The sequence below is a fragment of the Mastacembelus armatus genome, chromosome 4 (assembly GCF_900324485.2).
Source record: "Mastacembelus armatus chromosome 4, fMasArm1.2, whole genome shotgun sequence".
NCBI classification, from domain to species: Eukaryota; Metazoa; Chordata; class Actinopteri; order Synbranchiformes; family Mastacembelidae; genus Mastacembelus; species Mastacembelus armatus.
In genome coordinates, this window is record NC_046636.1 from 1,758,275 (window position 1) to 1,775,889 (window position 17,615).

General features: G+C 43.9%; 1 protein-coding gene and 1 long non-coding RNA gene across 2 annotated transcripts; both read left to right on the forward strand.

Moving 5' to 3' along the window:
* Window positions 1-297: 297 nt before the first annotated feature.
* Window positions 298-11,063, forward strand: LOC113140027 (phospholipase A2 inhibitor and Ly6/PLAUR domain-containing protein-like). The gene is made up of 4 exons (XM_026323745.2): window positions 298-433; window positions 665-766; window positions 872-1,039; window positions 10,933-11,063. The coding sequence occupies exons 1-4, from the start codon at window positions 385-387 to the stop codon at window positions 11,061-11,063; spliced, it is 450 nt and encodes a 149-aa protein (XP_026179530.1). The 5' UTR covers window positions 298-384.
* On the forward strand, window positions 10,070-10,736 carry LOC113140028 (uncharacterized). The gene is made up of 3 exons (XR_003296613.1): window positions 10,070-10,205; window positions 10,437-10,538; window positions 10,644-10,736. It is a non-coding gene; the product is annotated as an uncharacterized LOC113140028 (long non-coding RNA).
* Window positions 11,064-17,615: the final 6,552 nt, after the last annotated feature.

Here is a 17,615-nt window from a genome sequence, read left to right on the forward strand (position 1 = left end):
TCAAGGAAAATCTTGGGGTTTAGTTTTTATCACTTCAGCAATAAGGAAAAACAACAACCTATTGCATCAATGAGGCGTGACCTTGGAAACAAAATCATTCCATAAAATCTTTTCTAATTAATAAACAAATAAAGACTGCTGTACTGAAAGGAGGGTGTAAGAAGGTGTGGATGCATGATCCTATTTACAGTGACAAAAGCAGAGGTGACGGTTTGAAATTTTATATTGTAAAAATGTAAACCCACCCATTACCTGAGAGTTTCAGGTATGTGTCATTCGTAAATGTGCTCAACAGCTGCACAGTATATAAAGTGGAGCAGTGGTGATCAGGAGCAGTATCACCATCCAGGAAAAGTCACCTACAGTACTTACCTGTTCATCAGGATGAAGCTGATCCTTTCTCTGCCTCTCATCTGGACGCTCTTCAGCACAGGTACCTCTGCTTATTCTTACACTTCACTCTCTGTAGATACAACACAGGCTGATTTACAACTTTATGGAGCTTTTTATTTCACCACAAATGAATTTTAGAAAGGAATTCAAATCTTTCACGTAACAAGAACAGACACAACTACAATATAATCAGAGATTTATTTGCCATTTGATTCAACGTTTGACTTGTGATGTGAAGATCATTCACTGACTTCTTCTCTCCCTGTTGCAGCTGGAGCTCTGGTGTGTCAAACCTGCACAGATACACAATGTTCAACCACAGCACCACAAACATGTTCCACAGAGACCATGTGTGTAACAGCTTCCGTTCTAGGTAGTTTGTTCTTCATGTCATCTCCTACTTTTCAGTGAAATACATGTACTGCCAAGTTATGTCTTCTTTCTGTCAACATTAACAAAGTCAACTTTGACCCTGTAGCCACTGCTGCTGGAGGTTCAGCACCTCAGACCTACAAGGCCTGTGCATCGTCCTCCCTGTGTCCAGTCACTGGCTCTCAGACATTATCAGTCAACTTGGGTGGTTCCAGTGCAATTTCATCTGCTCAGTGCTGCAACTCAGACAACTGCAACTCAGAAACTCTACCTAGTGAGTCCACATGGATAAGTAGCTTGTTAAAGATAAGCAAAGATCTTTTGGCCTGTTTTATTTTATTTTGTGACAGTAAAGTGTTTTCTCCTGCTAAATAAGATTCTGTTTTTCATTCCAGCCCCTACTCCTCAGCCAACTAACACCCTGCAGTGTCTCACCTGTGACGCCACCACCTCTCAGTGCACCAGCTCAGTACAATGTACAGGAGTGCAGGACAGATGCTTTACAGCAACCAGTGAGTTATTATGATACAAAGTTTAACACATGTCTCCAAATATGTTTTATAACCTCACAACATTTGAAATATTACCTTTAAGGTAAATCTGATGTACTTTTACTCATATTTGTACTAAACATTATTCTACTTCTAATCCATTACATTTCAGAGATAAATATTGGAATATTTTACTGCACTGGATTTCTAAGACAGCTATAGTGACTGATTCATTTACAGATCATTTTACAGAACAAGACAAAAAGTTTATTAGTCTCAACTTGACCAGAAACAAATCATTGGTAGTTATCCAGCCTGGTTATAAACACAACAATTATTGTCATTGTCTATTCATTTAACAATGATTTTCATTCTTATTTTTTATCATAAATGTGACTGTGACACTTGAACCTACAAAAACCAGTGTTGTCACCAAGTCCTGGACCTCAGGACTGTACACCAGTTTGAATAACAGGAGGGCAGCAAAAACTAAAAGTCCTTGGGGTGTTTAGTGAAAGATCTCAACTGACAACAAGAATTTGTGTAGTAACCCAGTGATTTTTATCTACAGTGACGACTGGATCCACCACTGCTCCAATCTTGGGATGTGCATCTTCAAACCTGTGTGCTGCTGCTAGTGGCCTGGGTGCCCTGCCTTTCATGAAAAACGTTGGAACAATCAGCAGTGGACCAGTTTGTTGTGAGACGGCTTTGTGTAACTCTGTCCAAACAACAACAACAACAACAACAACAGCAACTACGCCAACAACAACGACAAGTACCACGGCGACTACACAAACGACACCAACTACCCCAACCACAACTACTCCAAAAACGACAGCGACTACCGCAAAAACAACTACACCTGCCCCAACAACAACTACTCCAAAAACGACAGTGACTACTGCAAAAACAACTACACCTGCCCCAACAACAACTACTCCAAAAACGACAGCGACTACCGCAAAAACAACTACACCTGCCCCAACAACAACCACCACTGCCCTGACAACTGCTGCGGCAGCAACAACCATGTCAGCAACACAATCAGCCACAACTAAACCTACAAGTGCTGCCTGCTCTGTCAGACTGGTCATCATCCATCTGCTGCTTGGACTTCTCGTATTTACCTTCTTTTAGAACAGAAACTAAAGATAAATGACCAGTGAAGCCACCAAAATATTCTGGAAGCATCTTTAACTGGACTTGGGTTTGCTGCTCACTGCTGTCCTTCACAGTTATGGGGGCAACAAAATTCAGTTTGTGGAAAAGTTGAATGGAGTCCTGGTGAAGCTGACATTAACTAGTAAAGCACAGAAGGTCCTGACATGCCCTCTCTTGGTAGAAACTATTTACTGCATGACAGCTAATCCAAATAAACATCATTTCTTATTATAAGACCGGTGGTTTTTAAGGGAACTGTAACTGTAAAACATATAGAACTAACTATGTACTTAACTGTCAGCAGGCCTGTTTATGTCTGTTTTATTTATCATTGTTTCCTGTTTGTATCTTGCTTTATGAAGAACTTGGTGTTGGCTGGTTTACAAATGTCACATAGAAATAAACTGTACTTCTTTCAGCACAAAAAGACTGAAAACAAACTTTTGTCTTTATAACTTTAATGTGACTTTTGTTCATTTTTACTCATCAGGCTGGTTCTCCTACCTTACTCACATTTTATTAACCCTTTGACTACAGCAAGACTCCCAAAGCCCTATTAGGCCTCTAATTAAAGATCAAATATTTAGGTGGTAACTTCGCTCCAGTCTACATTTGACATTTGTTTACAGCTCCACTATATGTCCAGGATTTCTGCTCAGTTCTTCTGGTTAGATTTAAGACTTTTCAGACCATGTCCAGAGCACACAGAATGTTTCACAGTCTGTCATATGAAGGATGAAAGCCTGATGAAAAACCAGTGGGAGCAGTTTCTGGAGAAACAGGATGTGCCCTGTGGAAATAAATTTCTACTTCTGCAACGTCCCCATATTTACAGGAACAAGAAAAAGTAAGCTCCTGGATTTCTGACTAAAATGCTCAGGAAATGTGATGTGGTCTTCACTAAAGTCTCAAACATCAACAAATTCAATATTTCTAAGTTGATAAAACACAAACAGCCATTATCTTTCATGTCTCTATTCAACACACCCATTAAATAGAAAGAGTGGTGGTGGAAAACTGATGGAAACACGAGGCATCTGATGTCACTAAACGTCAGCTGGAGTCTGATGTTAGCAACCTTGGTGTCCAATCAATTAAACAAGAATGGAGGTGTGGTGTAGAACTAGTCTGACTTATAAAAGGACTCAAACAGTGTCATTGTCCATCCATCCATCATCTAGACCCCCTTAGCCCTTAGTCCTAACCATGGTCCCAGGGATCTGCTGGAGCCTATCCCAGCTCTCTTTGGGTGAAAGGCAGGGGTCCACCCTGGACAGGTCCCCAGTCCATCACAGGGCCACATAGAGACAAACAACCTCACACACTCACACTCACTCCTATGGGCAATTTAGAGTCACCAATCAACCTGACATACATGTTTTTGGACTGTGGGAGGAAACCAGAGTACCTGGAGAAAACCCACACAAGCACAGGGAGAACATGCAGACTCCACACAGAAAGGCCCCTGATGGGTTTCAGACCAGGAACCTTCTTGATGTGAGACAACAGAGCTAACCACTAATCCACCGCGCTGTCTCGGTGTCATTATGCTATTCGATGTGAGCCATGCCTCATAACAGATAGATCTCAGAAGATCTCTGATCAAGAGTTGCTGGTGTGTAAATGGAGACAATCTGGTACTGTCTTTACCGTCTACACAAGTGGGCACCCAGCCAAGGCAAGGCAAGTTTATTTATATAGCACAATTTATACACAGAGTAATTCAAAGTGCTTTACAGAAATAAAAGACAGGTTAAAAATACATAAGCAAGAATAAAAATAAAAAGGCATGCCACCGCCTTGTCACCATATTTGCCCCTTATGATATCGACTATCGGACCACGTTGACCCATATTTGTGGGTCCCCTACTTTCAGTTTGTCCCATCCCTGATGGACTAAAAGTACCTCAACACAGACTATCTATGGAGACAATCCTGAGTCCCGGACTCTTTCATCTAGGATTGAGTAGACTACAGCTGGAGGTTCCAAACCCCTTATTTAAGTCTACAGCTGTTTAGACCCGTATTCTAAGGATAACACTGAAGCGCCTGGGTTCCTAACCCCTGAGTCCCTGACCCAATTGGCTTTAGATTGAAGGTTCCTAACCTAATCAACTTAGAGTACTGACCGTGAGTCCGATTGTCTCCCCCAACTGGACAAAAGTAGTGACAAAACAGTTTTAAAAAAATAATAATAATAAAAAGTAAACATTAATTAAAAATTAATATTAGAGGAAACTGAGTGCAGATAGATCGGTTTGGATAAAACACTGTTAGGTCTAGTCAGGTCATATGTTATAGGCCACACTAAAAAGAAAGGTTTTTAGCTTGGATTTAAACATTGCCAGAGATGAGGCTTGTCTAACATCATCAGGAAGACTATTCCAGGTTTTAGCTGCATATAACTGAAATGCTACTTCTCCCTGTTTAGTCCTGACTCTGGGCACGAGCAGAAGGCCTATCCCTGATGTTCTCAGAGTTCGAGATGGTTCATATGGCATCAGCATGTCAGAGATGTAATGTGGTGCTGAGCCATGAAGAGACTTATACACAAGCAGTGCTGTTTTAAAGTCTATTCTCTGAGAGACAGGAAGCCAGTGCAGTGATCTGAGAACAGGAGTAATGTGGTTGTACTTCCTGGTTCTAGTCAGGACCCGAGCAGCAGCGTTCTGAATGTACTGTAGCTGCCTTACAGCTCGTTTTGAGAGCCCTGTGAACAGGCCGTTACAGTAATCTAACCTGCTGGAGATAAATGCATGGATGAGTCTTTCCAAGTCTGGTTTAGACATGATCCATTTGATTCTGGCAATGTTTTTGAGACGGTAAAATGCTGACGATGTTATCGATTTAATGTGGCTGTTAAAATTCAAGTCTGAGTCCATGATTACCCCTAGATTTCTAACTTGATTTTTAAATAATAAAGAAATAAAGAAAGAGACTCGAGGTGACTGCTGACACTTTCTCTTTGTTTCTGAGGCCCAAAGACGATTATTTCAGTCTTGTCACTGTTGTTTTGCATCCACAGAGTGATCTGTTCAATACAGCTGCACAGTGAATCGACTGGTCCATATTCACCAGCTGTGAGTGAAATGTAAATCTGAGTGTCATCTGCATAGTTATGGTAGGACACATTATTGCTGCGTATTAACTGGCCTAAAGGAAACATGTAAAGATTGAACAAAAGGTGTCCCAAGATGGACCCTTGGGGTATCCCACATGTCAACACCATTTGGTCTGAGACACAGTTACCAACTTCAATGAAATACTTCCTGTCGTCAAGATAGGACTTAAACCATTTAAGGGCAGTACCAGAGATGCCTATCCAGTCCTCTAACCTTTGTACCAAGATCACATGGTCCACTGTGTCAAAAGCAACACTTAGGTCCAGCAGTACTAAGACAGACTCTGCCAGCGTCGGTGTTCAGACGAATGTCATTTGTCACCTTGATGAGGGCAGTTTCAGTGCTGTGATGGGGCCTAAAACCTGACTGAAAATCATCAAAGCAGTTGTTTAGCATGAGAAAGTCAGTAAGTTGTTGGTAAACAACTTTTTCAATGATTTTGCCTAAAAACGGCAGGTTTGATATGGGCCGGTAGTTGTTCAGTACCATGGCATCAAGACTGCTCTTCTTCAGGAGAGGCTTGATGACAGCAATTTTCAAGACCCTTGGAAATGTTCCAGACTGTAATGAGTTATTAACTAATTGAGTGAGTTGTGGTAACAAACTGCTTAGTACTGATTTCAGAAATTTAGTGGGTAAAACATCAAGGCAACAGGTGGATGAGCTCAGACTGGAGATGATCTTTTCAGCTGTTATACAATTTTACTGATGTAAAGTGTGTCAGTTCTACCAAGTGTTTCCTCGATGGCTGCAGAGTTGGTGTCTGCCTTGTGCAATTTATTGTTTGCTTAATACCCTGAATCTTGTCATTAAAAAGTAATGCAAATTCATTACATTTAGATGTTGAAATTAGTTCCAGTGGCAATGGAGATAGAGGGTTTGTTAACCTACACACTGTAGCATACAGGACACGTGAGTTGTTACTACTGTTGTTGATGATTTCTACTTAGAGTTTCATTGAACACACACAGCATCTGCTTATAAAAGTCATAATGATCCTGGAGCTTTGATTTACGCCATCTTCGTTCGGCCTTCTGGCACTCCCTTTTCTGTGCCCTGACCGAGTCATCATTTCTCCACGGTGCCTTTTGCCTGTTCCTGAATAATTTATCCTTAACAGGAGCAATCACATCTATGACATTTAGAACACTAGAAGTATATGAATTCAACAAATATTCAACATGAGAGAAAGTGGTATTATTCAAACCTAATCATCTCCATAAACAGTTTCCTATGTCTTTTCTGAACAAGTGTAGGTCCAGTTGCATCTTTGGGAATTATGGACAAATCAAAAGAGACACAAAAATGATCAGACAAAGCAACATCAATCACAGTGATATTAGAAGCGTTAACACCCTTAGTAATGACAAGGTCCAGAGTGTGACCTCTGGTATGGGTCGGCTCCCTAACGTGCTGGCTAAGGTCATATGTTTCAAGGACGGCAGAAAGTTCTTTAGCATATCTGTCACAGGCCTTATCCATGTGAACATTAAAATCACCTGTAATAACCAAACAGTCAAACTCTGTGAAGACGACTGAAAGCATCTCAGTAAATTCATCAATAAAATTTTGACAGCATTGGGGAGGTTTGTAAATAATAATAAAAAGTACAGAGGGAGATAATTTTTGCTCCATTTTAAAAGATACATAGTCAAATGATAAGAACTCCCCAAATGACAGCCTGTGGGTAACGATATTATCCCTAAAAAAGGCACAGACGCCACCACCCTTTTTGTTTTCTCGTGTTTCTGATAGAAATGTAAAATTAGGTGGGTGGATTCAATAAGAACTGCATTTGCTGTCCTGCTATCTAACCATGTTTCTGTTAAAAACATAAAATCAAGATTGTAAAAGGAGATAAAATTATTGATTAAAAATGATTTGTTACATAGAGATCTGACATTGAGCACTGAAAGTGTCAAATTAGTTTGAGTAGGACCTGAAACTATCTGTCTGCAAGGGATTTGAATTAGATTTCTCTGATTGGACAGTCTAAATGTCAGTCTTTTAGCCACTCTGCGTGTTTTGACTATAGCTATAGCACTAGGGGAGAGTGTTCTCTCCCTGGGCCTCAGGTCGATAAGTGGTTTATTATGGCTGTAAGTCCTAGAACAGCAGAGGCCCTGGGTGTCCTAGTTGCTGATAGCAGCATTGATGCTAGTCAGGATCTTTGGTCTGGGAGCAGGTGGGGGGGGTCTGACAGCGGTGATCTGAGGAAAGACAGGTGTAGGTGTTGGCCGAGGTGGTCGAGATGGTGGAGTTTTAATTGATCGAGGGACAGAGGTCATGCTCCTGGGTGGCAAAGGGGGTGGTGTTTGCTGGGGGGATGAATTCACTGGCGTTGACGATAATACCCGTGATCTTGCCAGGTTAGGGGTAAGAGGCACCATTTTAATTCCTGATTTCACCAAGGTTTCCAAATGATTTGGAAATCCCATTGGTGAAGCCGTGGATGGGATGGTCAATGATGAGTCTGCAGAGGATGCGGATGCAGCTGGGGGGGCCCAGGGCAGTGGAGGGGGCACCATTGAAGGTGCTGTTGAGGGGGGATCCTTGGCTGATGAGGGGTCCGTTCCTGGTGTGGTGTGAGTGTTTACTTCACTCCTCTCTTCTCTCAGAGGAGCCTTTGGCTGTTCAGACGGCCATCCAGACCCAGTGTGGTGTCTCAGAGAGTGGAGGAGGTTATCCGTTAACCTTCTCACTCCACGCCTGCTCAGATATGGGCCCTTTCCCTTGAACAGGTCGTCGCGTTGCCAAAACAGGTTGAAGTTATCAATGAAGTGCACTGCTCTTATCTCACAGGCCTTGGACAGCCATGTGTTCAATGCAAGCAGCCGACTGAATTTATTAATCCTCCTGTTGATGTTTGGGAGAGGTCCACTGACAAATGACTGGATTCAGTTTGTCAAGTTTCTCTAATAATTTAGAGAAGTCCTGTTTTAAAACCTCTGATTCTCCCTTTCTGGTGTCCACTGCACCCACATGCAGGATCAGCTGTTTGACTCCATGGTGTTTTGAGATGACCTGGGGGAGGAGAGCTGCTATATCAGTGACCATGGCACTTGGGTAGCTGCATGTAATAATTCTGCTGTTGTTTATGTCACTGATAGCACCGTCTCCAAGCAGAAGGATATCTCTGTCCTTCACATTTGTCACAGATTCTTTGTCTCTGTTTCTCTGACTGGCTCCATGGCTCCTGTTTTTAAAGTTATTGCTTTTTTGGTTTTCAGTCACAGCAGACATTTCTTGCTCAATAAGATTTAGTTCAGACAGTGGTTGAAACCTGTTATTGAGCTGTATGTTTGTTGATGCTACATGTGGTCCTGGGGTGCCACCATTCTTCTTTCTAATTCTGTGACGCTTTGGCTTGGCACCAAGTTTATGCCAGGTGGCTTCATTTTGATCAATTCCCATTCTTGAAAGTTTTGGGAAAGACACTGTCCAGATTCAGAGTAGCTTTTTGGTCAACATAACACTTATTATTGATAGTAGGTTTTGGCTTCTTACCACTGGGTCTGAACAGAAGCGTGTCTTGAAGTCCTCTTTCAGATTCCAGAGCAAGAATCTTCATTTTTAACACATTGATTTCCTGAAGATATATTCGGCAGTTTTGGCACAATGTGTTTTCTTTTCCAGACGTGTTGAAATATTTGTGTTAAAACAATCCATGGCTATATTCCCTCAATAGGTCAGATTAAGTGTTAACAAGAAAAATACAATCCTCACTAAAATTCCAAATGCAGTTGAAAAAAGGGGTAAAAAAGTGTATCATAAAATCATAAAAATATGATTATTATGGTAAAAATAAATGATATAAAAAGGAATAAAAGCGAAGCTGGCAGAAGCAGGAGCAAGCAGAAAAGCGTCTGCACCCTTCAGAATCAGGAAGCAATGCCAAGCCAAGCCAAGATCCCTCCAAAGACACAATGCAATATGCTCAATGAGCTAAACAAACAAAACAAACAAACAAACAGCAGAGAGGTTGTCAGTTTCACTGTATTCCAGATGAAAACAAGAGAAAATACATAAAAAGAAAACTGTGATTATAAAATGTGAGTAAAGCCAATCCTTTATACAGCATGTCAGAACAGTTCGTCCTCTCTGGAAAAACCACAGTGTGTTTAAGGTAAGATAAGATCAACTTTATTAGACCTTGGAAGGAAATAGAGGATTTACAGTTTAACATTAAATCTAATTCAATAACTCAAAAAAAAAAAAAACATTTCTGAATCAAGGAAAATCTTGGGGTTTAGTTTTTATCACTTCAGCGATGAGGAAAAACAACAACCTATTGCATCAATGAGGCGTGACCTTGGAAACAAAACAAATCCCTAAAATCTTTTCAAATTAATAAGCAAATAAAGACTGCTGTACTGAAAGGAGGGTGTAAGAAGGTGTGGATGCATGATCCTATTTACAGTGACAAAAGCAGAGGTGACGGTTTGAAATGTCATATTGTAAAAATGTAAACCCACCCATTACCTGAGAGTTTCAGGTATGTGTCAGTTTTAAATGTGCTCAACAGCTGCACAGTATATAAAGTGGAGCAGTGGTGATCAGGAGCAGTATCACCATCCAGGAAAAGTCACCTACAGTACTTACCTGTTCATCAGGATGAAGCTGATCCTTTCTCTGCCTCTCATCTGGACGCTCTTCAGCACAGGTACCTCTGCTTATTCTTACACTTCACTCTCTGTAGATACAACACAGGCTGATTTACAACTTTATGGAGCTTTTTATTTCACCACAAATGAATTTTAGAAAGGAATTCAAATCTTTCACGTAACAAGAACAGACACAACTACAATATAATCAGAGATTTATTTGCCATTTGATTCAACGTTTGACTTGTGATGTGAAGATCATTCACTGACTTCTTCTCTCCCTGTTGCAGCTGGAGCTCTGGTGTGTCAAACCTGCACAGATGCACAATGTTCAACCACAGCACCACAAACATGTTCCACAGAGACCATGTGTATTACAGCTTCCATTCTAGGTAGTTTGTTCTTCATGTCATCTCCTACTTTTCAGTGAAATACATGTACTGCCAAGTTATGTCTTCTTTCTGTCAACATTAACAAAGTCAACTTTGACCCTGTAGCCACTGCTGCTGGAGCTGCAGTACCTCAGACCTACAAGGCCTGTGCATCGTCCTCCCTGTGTCCAGCCACTGGCTTTCAGACATTATCAGTCAACTTGGGTGGTTCCAGTGGAATTTCATATTCTTATTGCTGCAACACAGACAACTGCAACTCAGCAACTCTACCTAGTGAGTCCACATGGATAAGTAGCTTGTTAAAGATAAGCAAAGATCTTTTGGCCTGTTTTATTTTATTTTGTGACAGTAAAGTGTTTTCTCCTGCTAAATAAGATTCTGTTTTTCATTCCAGCCCCTATTCCTCAGCCAACTAACACCCTGCAGTGTCTCACCTGTGACGCCACCACCTCTCAGTGCACCAGCTCAGTACAATGTACAGGAGTGCAGGACAGATGCTTTACAGCAACCAGTGAGTTATTATGATACAAAGTTTAACACATGTCTCCAAATATGTTTTATAACCTCACAACATTTGAAATATTACCTTTAAGGTAAATCTGATGTACTTTTACTCATATTTGTACTAAACATTATTCTACTTCTAATCCATTACATTTCAGAGATAAATATTGGAATATTTTACTGCACTGGATTTCTAAGACAGCTATAGTGACTGATTCATTTACAGATCATTTTACAGAACAAGACAAAAAGTTTATTAGTCTCAACTTGACCAGAAACAAACCATTGGTAGTTATCCAGCCTGGTTATAAACAGAACAATTATTGTCATTGTCTATTCATTTAACAATGATTTTCATTCTTATTTTTTATCATAAATGTGACTATGACACTTGAACCTACAAAAACCAGTGTTGTCACCAAGTCCTGGACTTCAGGACTGTACACCAGTTTGAATAACAGGAGGGCAGCAAAAACTAAAAGTCCTTGGGGTGTTTAGTGAAAGATCTCAACTGACAACAAGAATTTGTGTAGTAACCCAGTGATTTTTATCTACAGTGACGACTGGATCCACCACTGCTCCAGTCCTAGGATGTGCATCTTCAAACCTGTGTGCTGCTGGTAGTGGTCTGAGTGCCCTGCCTTTCATGCAAAACGTTGGAACCATCAGCAGTGGACCAGTTTGTTGTAGGACCAGTTTGTGTAATTCTGTCCTAACAACAACAACAACTACAACAACAACGACTACCCCAACTACAGTGACAACTACTACTGCCACTACAAAAACAACTACTGGTGTTCCAACAACAACCACAGCCGCTCCAACAACTACTGCTGCTCCAACAACAACCACTGCTGCCCCAACAACAACCACTGTTGCTCCAACAACTGCTGCACTAACAAGAACTACAGCTGCCCCCACAACCATAGCTGACACAACAACAACAACTACTGCTGTTCCAACAACAACCACTGCCAAAACAACAACTGCTGCCCCAACAACAAGTACTGCTGCTCTGACAACCACAGCTCCTCCAATAACTACAGCTGTTCCAACGACAACCTCTGCCCTAACAGCAACCACGACTGCCCCCACAACTACTGCTGCCCCAACAACCACAGCTGCCACAACAACAACAACTACTGCTGTTCCAACAACAACCACTGCCAAAACAACAACTGCTGCCCCAACAACAAGTACTGCTGCTCTGACAACCACATCTGCCCCAACAACTACAGCTGCCCCAACAACCACAGCTGCCACAACAACAACTACTGCTGTTCCAACAACAACCACTGCCAAAACAACAACTGCTGCCCCAACAACAAGTACTGCTGCTCTGACAACCACATCTGCCCCAACAACTACAGCTGCCCCAACAACCACAGCTGCCACAACAACAACTACTGCTGTTCCAACAACAACCACTGCCAAAACAACAACTGCTGCCCCAACAACAAGTACTGCTGCTCTGACAACCACAGCTGCTCCAACAACTACAGCTGCCCCCACAACCACAGCTGACACAACAACAACAACTACTGCTGTTCCAACAACAACCACTGCCAAAACAACAACTGCTGCCCCAACAACAAGTACTGCTGCTCTGACAACCACAGCTGCTCCAACAACTACAGCTGCCCCCACAACCACAGCTGACACAACAAAAACTACTGCTGTTCCAACAACAACCATTGCCAAAACAACAACTGCTGCCCCAACAAGTACTGCTGCTCTGACAACCACAGCTCCTCCAATAACTACAGCTGTTCCAACGACAACCTCTGCCCTAACAGCAACCACGGCTGCCCCCACAACTACTGCTGCCCCAACAACCACAGCTGCCACAACAACAACAACTACTGCTGTTCCAACAACAACCACTGCCAAAACAACAACTGCTGCCCCAACAACAAGTACTGCTGCTCTGACAACCACATCTGCCCCAACAACTACAGCTGCCCCAACAACCACAGCTGCCACAACAACAACTACTGCTGTTCCAACAACAACCACTGCCAAAACAACAACTGCTGCCCCAACAACAAGTACTGCTGCCCTGACAACCACAGCTGCTCCAACAACTACAGCTGCCCCAACAACCACAGCTGACACAACAACAACAATTACTGCTGTTCCAACAACAACCACTCTTGCTCCAACAACTGCTGCCCTAACAACAAGTACTGCTGCTTTGACAACCACAGCTGCTCCAACAACTACAGCTGCCCCAACAACCACAGCTGCCACAACAACAACAACTACTGCTGTTCCAACAACAACCACTGCCCTAACAGCAACCACGGCTGCCCCCACAACTACTGCTGCCCCAACAACCACAGCTGCCACAACAACAACAACTACTGCTGTTCCAACAACAACCACTGCCAAAACAACAACTGCTGCCCCAACAACAAGTACTGCTGCTCTGACAACCACATCTGCTCCAACAACTACGGCTGTTCCAACAACAACCTCTGCCCTAACAGCAACCACGGCTGCCCCCACAACTACTGCTGCCCCAACAACCACAGCTGCCACAACAACAACAACTACTGCTGTTCCAACAACAACCACTGCCAAAACAACAACTGCTGCCCCAACAACAAGTACTGCTGCTCTGACAACCACAGCTGCTCCAACAACTACAGCTGCCCCCACAACCACAGCTGACACAACAAAAACAACTACTGCTGTTCCAACAACAACCATTGCCAAAACAACAACTGCTGCCCCAACAAGTACTGCTGCTCTGACAACCACAGCTCCTCCAATAACTACAGCTGTTCCAACGACAACCTCTGCCCTAACAGCAACCACGACTGCCCCCACAACTACTGCTGCCCCAACAACCACAGCTGCCACAACAACAACAACTACTGCTGTTCCAACAACAACCACTGCCAAAACAACAACTGCTGCCCCAACAACTACCTCTGCCCTAACAGCAACCACGGCTGCTCCCACAACTACTGCTGCTCCTACAACAACCACAGCTTCTACAACAAAAACAACTACTGCTGTTCCAACAACAACCACTGACAAGACAACAACTGCTGCCCCAACAACAAATACTGCTGCTCTGACAACCACAGCTCCTCCAATAACTACAGCTGTTCCAACAACAACCTCTGCCCTAACAGCAACCACAACTACTGATGTTCCAACAACAACCACTGCCAAAACAACAACTGCTGCCCCAACAACAAGTACTGCTGCTCTGACAACCACAGCTGCTCCAACAACTACAGCTGCCCCAACAACCACAGCTGACACAACAACAACAATTACTGCTGTTCCAACAACAACCACTGTTGCTCCAACAACTGCTGCCCTAACAACAAGTACTGCTGCTTTGACAACCACAGCTGCTCCAACAACTACAGCTGCCCCAACAACCACAGCTGCCACAACAACAACAACTACTGCTGTTCCAACAACAACCACTGCCAAAACAACAACTGCTGCCGCAACAACAAATACTGCTGCTCTGACAACCACATCTGCTCCAACAACTACGGCTGTTCCAACAACAACCTCTGCCCTAACAGCAACCACGGCTGCCCCCACAACTACTGCTGCCCCAACAACCACAGCTGCCACAACAACAACAACTACTGCTGTTCCAACAACAACCACTGCCAAAACAACAACTGCTGCCCCAACAACAAGTACTGCTGCTCTGACAACCACAGCTGCTCCAACAACTACAGCTGCCCCCACAACCACAGCTGACACAACAAAAACTACTGCTGTTCCAACAACAACCATTGCCAAAACAACAACTGCTGCCCCAACAAGTACTGCTGCTCTGACAACCACAGCTCCTCCAATAACTACAGCTGTTCCAACGACAACCTCTGCCCTAACAGCAACCACGACTGCCCCCACAACTACTGCTGCCCCAACAACCACAGCTGCCACAACAACAACAACTACTGCTGTTCCAACAACAACCACTGCCAAAACAACAACTGCTGCCCCAACAACTACCTCTGCCCTAACAGCAACCACGGCTGCTCCCACAACTACTGCTGCTCCTACAACAACCACAGCTTCTACAACAAAAACAACTACTGCTGTTCCAACAACAACCACTGACAAGACAACAACTGCTGCCCCAACAACAAATACTGCTGCCACAACAACCACAGCTCCTCCAATAACTACAGCTGTTCCAACAACAACCTCTGCCCTAACAGCAACCGCAACTACTGCTGTTCCAACAACAACCACTGCCAAAACAACAACTGCTGCCCCAACAACAAGTACTGCTGCTCTGACAACCACATCTGCTCCAACAACTACAGCTGCCCCAACAACCACAGCTGCCACAACAAAAACAACTACTGCTGTTCCAACAACAACCATTGCCAAAACAACAACTGCTGCCCCAACAAGTACTGCTGCTCTGACAACCACAGCTCCTCCAATAACTACAGCTGTTCCAACGACAACCTCTGCCCTAACAGCAACCACGACTGCCCCCACAACTACTGCTGCCCCAACAACCACAGCTGCCACAACAACAACAACTACTGCTGTTCCAACAACAACCACTGCCAAAACAACAACTGCTGCCCCAACAACAAGTACTGCTGCTCTGACAACCACAGCTGCTCCAACAACTACTGCTGCTCCTACAACAACCACAGCTTCTACAACAAAAACAACTACTGCTGTTCCAACAACAACCACTGACAAGACAACAACTGCTGCCCCAACAACAAATACTGCTGCTCTGACAACCACAGCTCCTCCAATAACTACAGCTGTTCCAACAACAACCTCTGCCCTAACAGCAACCACAACTACTGCTGTTCCAACAACAACCACTGCCAAAACAACAACTGCTGCCCCAACAACAAGTACTGCTGCTCTGACAACCACATCTGCTCCAACAACTACAGCTGCCCCAACAACCACAGCTGCCACAACAAAAACAACTACTGCTGTTCCAACAACAACCATTGCCAAAACAACAACTGCTGCCCCAACAAGTACTGCTGCTCTGACAACCACAGCTCCTCCAATAACTACAGCTGTTCCAACGACAACCTCTGCCCTAACAGCAACCACGACTGCCCCCACAACTACTGCTGCCCCAACAACCACAGCTGCCACAACAAAAACAACTACTGCTGTTCCAACAACAACCATTGCCAAAACAACAACTGCTGCCCCAACAACAAGTACTGCTGCTCTGACAACCACAGCTGCTCCAACAACTACAGCTGCCCCAACAACCACAGCTGTTCCAACAACAACCTCTGCCCTAACAGCAACCACGGCTGCTCCCACAACTACTGCTGCTCCTACAACAACCACAGCTTCTACAACAAAAACAACTACTGCTGTTCCAACAACAACCACTGCCAAGACAACAACTGCTGCCCCAACAACAAATACTGCTGCTTTGACAACCACATCTGCTCCAACAACTACAGCTGCCCCAACAACCACAGCTGCCACAACAAAAACAACTACTGCTGTTCCAACAACAACCATTGCCAAAACAACAACTGCTGCCCCAACAAGTACTGCTGCTCTGACAACCACAGCTCCTCCAATAACTACAGCTGTTCCAACGACAACCTCTGCCCTAACAGCAACCACGACTGCCCCCACAACTACTGCTGCCCCAACAACCACAGCTGCCACAACAACAACAACTACTGCTGTTCCAACAACAACCACTGCCAAAACAACAACTGCTGCCCCAACAACAAGTACTGCTGCTCTGACAACCACAGCTGCTCCAACAACTACTGCTGCTCCTACAACAACCACAGCTTCTACAACAAAAACAACAACTGCTGTTCCAACAACAACCACTGACAAGACAACAACTGCTGCCCCAACAACAAATACTGCTGCTCTGACAACCACAGCTCCTCCAATAACTACAGCTGTTCCAACAACAACCTCTGCCCTAACAGCAACCACAACTACTGCTGTTCCAACAACAACCACTGCCAAAACAACAACTGCTGCCCCAACAACAAGTACTGCTGCTCTGACAACCACATCTGCTCCAACAACTACAGCTGCCCCAACAACCACAGCTGCCACAACAAAAACAACTACTGCTGTTCCAACAACAACCATTGCCAAAACAACAACTGCTGCCCCAACAAGTACTGCTGCTCTGACAACCACAGCTCCTCCAATAACTACAGCTGTTCCAACGACAACCTCTGCCCTAACAGCAACCACGACTGCCCCCACAACTACTGCTGCCCCAACAACCACAGCTGCCACAACAACAACAACTACTGCTGTTCCAACAACAACCACTGCCAAAACAACAACTGCTGCCCCAACAACAAGTACTGCTGCTCTGACAACCACAGCTGCTCCAACAACTACAGCTGCCCCAACAACCACAGCTGTTCCAACAACAACCTCTGCCCTAACAGCAACCACGGCTGCTCCCACAACTACTGCTGCTCCTACAACAACCACAGCTTCTACAACAAAAACAACTACTGCTGTTCCAACAACAACCACTGCCAAGACAACAACTGCTGCCCCAACAACAAATACTGCTGCTTTGACAACCACAGCTCCTCC